The 5,910-nt window shown below is 37.5% G+C and overlaps 1 protein-coding gene across 1 annotated transcript in view; it reads left to right on the forward strand.

Annotated features, from left to right (window-relative positions):
- Positions 1-1,186: 1,186 nt before the first annotated feature.
- LOC144216020 (NADPH oxidase 1-like) overlaps positions 1,187-5,910 on the forward strand; it is a gene marked incomplete at its 3' end in the record, with an annotated part of 10,479 nt that continues 5,755 nt past the window's right edge. Inside the window, exons 1-2 of the mRNA XM_077745301.1 lie at positions 1,187-1,231; positions 5,737-5,832. Coding sequence (XP_077601427.1) covers positions 1,187-1,231; positions 5,737-5,832 — 141 coding nt within the window. The remainder of the gene's footprint in view (positions 1,232-5,736; positions 5,833-5,910) is intronic.

Genomic DNA, 5,910 nt, shown 5'->3' on the forward strand with positions numbered 1-5,910 from the left:
AACTGGGGAAATGAAAATTAAAATCACAACAAAGTAACAGTTTATGCTCACTGGAATCATAAAAATAAAAAAGTCTAATAATAAAACTCTAATAAACAAAAAATACCAAGCATTGGAGAGCATGCAAAGGAAGTGGAATGTTCATCCATGTCTCATTGGATTATACATTAATGTGAGAATTTTGGAAAAAGGTTTAGCATTATGTAGTAAAGTTGTACATGTGCAAATCCCAGGATCCAGGAATTCCATTCCAGGATTTATACTGTAGAACTGTAGCATATATGTATCATTTTATTAATATTTTTCTATCATCATCCAAAATAATAGTGAGTGAAAGAAGCAAATCACAGGAGCATACATACAAACAGCTAGGTTCCATTTATTGAAAAGTTCAAAAACAGGAAAAATTAAACAATACAGTATGTTGTTTAGGGATGTATTCAGTAAGTAAACCTATGAAGAGAAATGAGGCAATAATTACCCCAAATTTCAAGGTAGTAGTTATATCCAATGGGGGAGAGAGAGAGAAAAGGGAGTTGTAATCAGGGAGGGACNTTTAACCTGGGTAATGAGTACATAAATACTCATTCCTTAAAATTATTCTTTAAAGTACATATATATGTTTTATGCCTGCTTTTGTGTATATTTTACCACTTTAGAAAAGGAAAAAAAAATCAGTGCCCAGAACTGAACACACAACTCTAGTTAATCCATCATACTAGAAGAGAAAGCCCACCTTAAAGCTTTTAACATGCTTGCTTTCTGCCCTGCTTCTCCTGAGGTCATTTGTTTATAGCCCCAGCCTTTAGTGAGAAACTTAGCAAATTGTCTTATCAAAGAAAGCAATGCCTCACATTAGGTCATGTTGATAAGATGATGAGAGAGAATATTCTCACTCCAGAAGATTGCTATTTCCTGAAGGGATAAAACCCCACCAGGGAAAACCCCTGTGGTTCTCATAGGTAGGGCTGGTCTACTGAAGTTGATAACATAGTTCCGTAGAAGGAGGAAGGCAGAATGTGTTTATTCATCCCTTGAAGCTTTTTGGGTAATTGTGCATCTTTCATATCTTTAAGACTTAAATACCCTAAGCTAGACAGAAGACCTAATCCTGAAGAACCTCTCCAGAATCCTGGTTGCTGAATCTTCCCTGCTGCCTAGAGAGACTCCAAATCACCTCTTGACAATGGGCAACTGGGTGGTTAATTACTGGTTCTCAGTTTTGTTTCTGGTAAGTGACCTTTTCCTATCTATTAATTACTCTTAACAGAGTAAGGAGACATATATTTATTAACATTTGTAAAGTTATTGGAAATGGAAATAATTGATGTCCATTAAGGCCAGTTATCAGTTAAAAAGCTAAACTCTAAGAGAACACATATATGTTTTGTAAAATCTTCTGTGTATGTTATATTTCACCATTTTAGAAAGGGGAAAAAATCCAGCTCCAGAAACTGATTGGTAAAGAGACAAATGATAGAAACCACAAGTATTTGGAATTCATTTGTTTTCATTTTCTATCTTCTCTTTTTCTCTTCCATCTCACTTCTTCTACTACCATGCAGCATTCATTTCTCTTCATCCTTTCTATACTGCTAACATGAAGTTTTCATAAAATCACTGTACATTTGATGTAGAAAGATTCTTTGAGACCACACCCCAGTGCTGTCGATTATAGAAATGTAATGGGAGCCATATATGTAATGTAAAAATTTTCTAGTACCTACACTGAAAAAGGTAAGAAGAAATAGGTGAAATTAATGTGTAGTAATATATTTAGTTTAACCCAATATATCAAAAATATCCTTTCAATATGTAACAAGTATTGAATTTATTTTTTTAATGTTTACTTATTTTTGTGAGAGAGAGACAGAGACAACATGAGTGGGGCAGAGGCAGAGAGAGAAACACACACAGAATCTGAAGCAGGTTGCAGGCTCGGAGCTGTCAGCACAGAGCCCAATGTGGGGCTTGAACTTACAAACTGTGAGATCATGACCTGAGCTGAAGTCAGAAGCTTAACTGACTGAGTCACCCAGGTGCCCTAATATTGAAATTATTAATAAGATGTGGTGAGTAGTGCTCTTTTTCTAAAACCAATATGCCTTATATATTCAGGTTATGCTTTTTGTAATAATTTACTGTGTGATGTGGTTTACTTTTCTACCATATTTGTATTTTTATGTATTCCATCTCCTTTGTGTGAATTCATGTATTATAGCAAAATACAAGAGAAATGGGGGTATTTACAATGTCATATGGAAGATCTTTTAATAAATATATGTAATTAAAATAAAACATATTTGTCCCCACCTTTTCCCCAAAGCAACAGCAAGACATATTTTGTTATTTACTTTTTAAAAGTTTATTTATTTATTTTTGAGAGAGAGCACACTCATAAGTGCACAGGGTGGGGGAGGAGCAGAGAGAGAGGGTGAGAGAATCATAAGTAGGCTCTATGCTGTCAGTGCAGAGCCCAGTGCAAGGCTCAATCCCATGAACTGTGAGATAATGAGCTGAGCCAAGATCAAGAGCCAGAGCTTAACTGACTGGGCCACNGCCACCCAGGCGCCCCAATAATTTTATTTTTTAATGTTTATTTATTTTGAGAGAGAGAGAGAGAGAGATTGCACGTGAGTGGGCAGAGAGAGAGGAAGAAAGTGCATCCAAAGCAGGCTCTATGCTGTCAGCCTGACGTGGGGCTGGATCTCACAAACCATGAGATCATGACTTGAGCTGAAATCAAGAGTCAGAGGCTTAACTGACTGGGACACCCAGGTGCCCCTATTTTAAAGAATTTTAAATTAAGTTTGACAAAGATTACCAATAAACTTTCCAGTCAAAAATATTTTAAAAAAGAAAATAGTAATGAGAGCATTTAATGTCTTAAGTTTTTGAAACGTGATATGTATTTTATACTTATATCTAAGTTAGGGCGAGCCACATTTCAAATGATCACATATGGGTAGTGGCTATGGCATTGCATAGTGCAGATATAAACCAACTCCTTTATTTTACAAAGGAAAATAAGACCCATATATCACACACTGAACTGATTGTAGAACCAATCATTCAAACTCAGCTTCCCAGTGTTTAGGCCAGAAGTTCTTTACCACACCACATACGCACAATCCCCTTCTCCTTACACACACACAGACACACACACACAGCACACACACACCTATTCCCACCCTCATTTTCCATTTCTAAGCCCCTCCTGAACTTGGAACTCCCTGCTTTCTCAGTTTCCTAGATCTTCATGTTATCACTCCTTCTGCGGTTCTCTTTTCTCTCCTTTGGGTCCCCAGGGACTGTCCACGTGCTCAAGGAAAAAAGGTGTGAAGAGCAATCATATTCACCTGGAGCATTGTTTGTTTTGCATTTAACAAAAGGCCAAGTGCTTATCTGGGCTGGTTACACTATGCTTTATATTTTCAATGCTCAATGTAGTATATGCAATTCCTTTTGCACTAGTATAGGAGACAGGGAACCTGGGAATTAGTTTCAGTTCTGCTATTAATTGAGTGATCTTGATAAAATTATTTATCCTTTCTAGACTTTAGGTCATCTGTGTGTGGGAGAAGATAAATGAAATAACTAGATTAAATACAAATATAAGTCTGTTTCTAGTTCTAAAATCCTCTGTATTTTGTAACCATTCCTTAGTTTTTGCTTATGGTTCAATACCCATTGTGGTGACTCACATTTAACTATCTAGCTTTGAATTTCCACCCCGTACCAATCCTGCTGGTAAGCTCAGACTTCTTGCTATCTCTGACATATACTCCTATGGACTATTTTTTAAATTTTTAAAAATATTTATTTTTGAGAGGGAGAGAGACAGTTTGAGTGGGAGAGGGAAAGAGGGAGAGAGAGATACAGAATCCGAAGCAGGCTCCAGGTTCTGAGCTGTCAGCACAGGGCTGCACATGGGGCTTGAACTCATGAACTGAGAGATCATGACATGAGCTGAAGTTGGATGCTTAACCAACTGAGCCACCCAGGTGACCCTCCTATGCACTATTTTTTAACATAAAAATTAAATTGCTCATTAAACACTCTTACTCCTCCTTTTGCCAGGTCTTCAATTTCACTCTCCATTGATAATGGAAGAAATGATAGGGTGGGAAATGAAATTCCTTAGTCCCAGACGTCACTGTATTCACTTTGCCTACACTTGGAGATGGTCTGACACAGAGATCTTTATCTGTGTTTCTCTTGGATCCTGAAATATTTCTCTAATCTCTAAATAAACTTCTCTCTTCTGTGTTCTGAACTATTGAGGAATCTGTGTCTTTCACCTCTCGTTTTCTATTAGGATCAACAAATTTCTGAAAGACCCTCAGTTCTGGAAAGGGTGTCTAAACAAAGGATGTGGGGAGAAATGGATTGGCAAAGCCACCCTGGCAATGACACAAGTCTCTAGTTAGCATTTATTGAGCTCCTACTATGCACCAACCATTGTATTAATCACTTCACATGCATGACTTCACAAAGCCTCACAGCATTGCTGTGAGGTAGATGTTGTTACTATTCTCGCTTTATAGGAGAAGAAATTAGGGTTCAAAGAAGTCAAATCACATGTCTAACATTAAAGAACAAGAAAATGATGGAGCTAGAATTTGAGCCTGAAGAGTTTGACTCTAATATCACCTTAAATTACTATGCTATGCTGCTAGAGGTGTGTGAACAGTCCAGATCTAAGGACTCTGAATGGGCCGTGTCCTAGGCTAAAGACCCTCTACTTGTGGGACTGAGATGGTTCTGATCCATCCTGAGGTCAACACTATATATTAGGGGCATCCTAGTGCCCTAGAGTCCTGCTCAGTTATAAACTAGCACCTCCAAGCTTGGGCTAGGGCCATGTTGGTTGGTTTCCAAGGCAATGGGGCAATGGGGTTCAAATTGGCCCTTTGCCCAGCACAGAGACAAAGCTTGGGATAGACAAAAGCAGTCCTAAGAGCTCAAATGAGTCCAAAGCAATGGTAGGTTAATCTGAAAAGAGACTCACAATCTAAAAACAGGAAAATGTGTGTCAGGGTGTAATTAAAGAGGCAGACCCATCTGGAATGGTTTAGTCTCTTTCAGATGGGTATTGTTATAGATGTTAAATTTATCCCCTGTTTCTCTAGAAATCCATTTATCCACTTATTGCCATCTTTCAGTTGCAATAGTTTGAATGCTCCAGTCCAGAAGTTGGCAAATGTTTCCTGTAAAGGGCTAGGTTGTATATATTTTGGGCTTTGCAAGCCATATGGTCTCTGTCACAGTTACTAAATGCTTCCATAGAATTATGAAAGCAGCCATAAACAATATAAAAATAAGTAGGTGTGGCTAGGTTCCAATTCTACTTTATTTACAGACACTGAAATTAGGATTTCATGTGATTTTCACATCATGAAATATTCTTTTTCTTTTCATTTTTCCAACCATTTAAATGTGTGAAAACAAATAGAAAAATAAAAAACATTCTTAATTTGTAGGCAGTACAAAACAAGTGGTGAGCTACATTTGGCTCATGGGCCTTGATTTGCTGACCCTGGTCATTAGCATCTAATGCATGTCTTGAAGTACTAACTCTCTGAGAGTAAGTTAGATGCTAGAGGTATTGTACTCATTTAAAATGAAAACAAACACAAAATAGCCAAAATGATGACACTATTTCCTATTCCTTACCTATTCCTTCCCATACCCAAATTTTACTTTATTCTTTGCTTGTTTTTTGTTTTTCTCTAGGCTACTTGGTTGGGGCTGAATGTTTTCCTGTTTGTGCACGCTTTCTTGTCATATGAGAAAGCCGATAAGTACTTCTATACAAGAGAAATCCTGGGGGTGAGTATCACAGTTGTAATATGGGGAATCTCTGGGGGTTTGTGTTGTTGCTGTTGTTATTTGTCTCCTCAGCTCCTT

Source organism: Crocuta crocuta, unplaced genomic scaffold, assembly GCF_008692635.1.
Source record: "Crocuta crocuta isolate KB4526 unplaced genomic scaffold, BGI_CrCroc_1.0 scaffold588, whole genome shotgun sequence".
NCBI classification, from domain to species: Eukaryota; Metazoa; Chordata; class Mammalia; order Carnivora; family Hyaenidae; genus Crocuta; species Crocuta crocuta.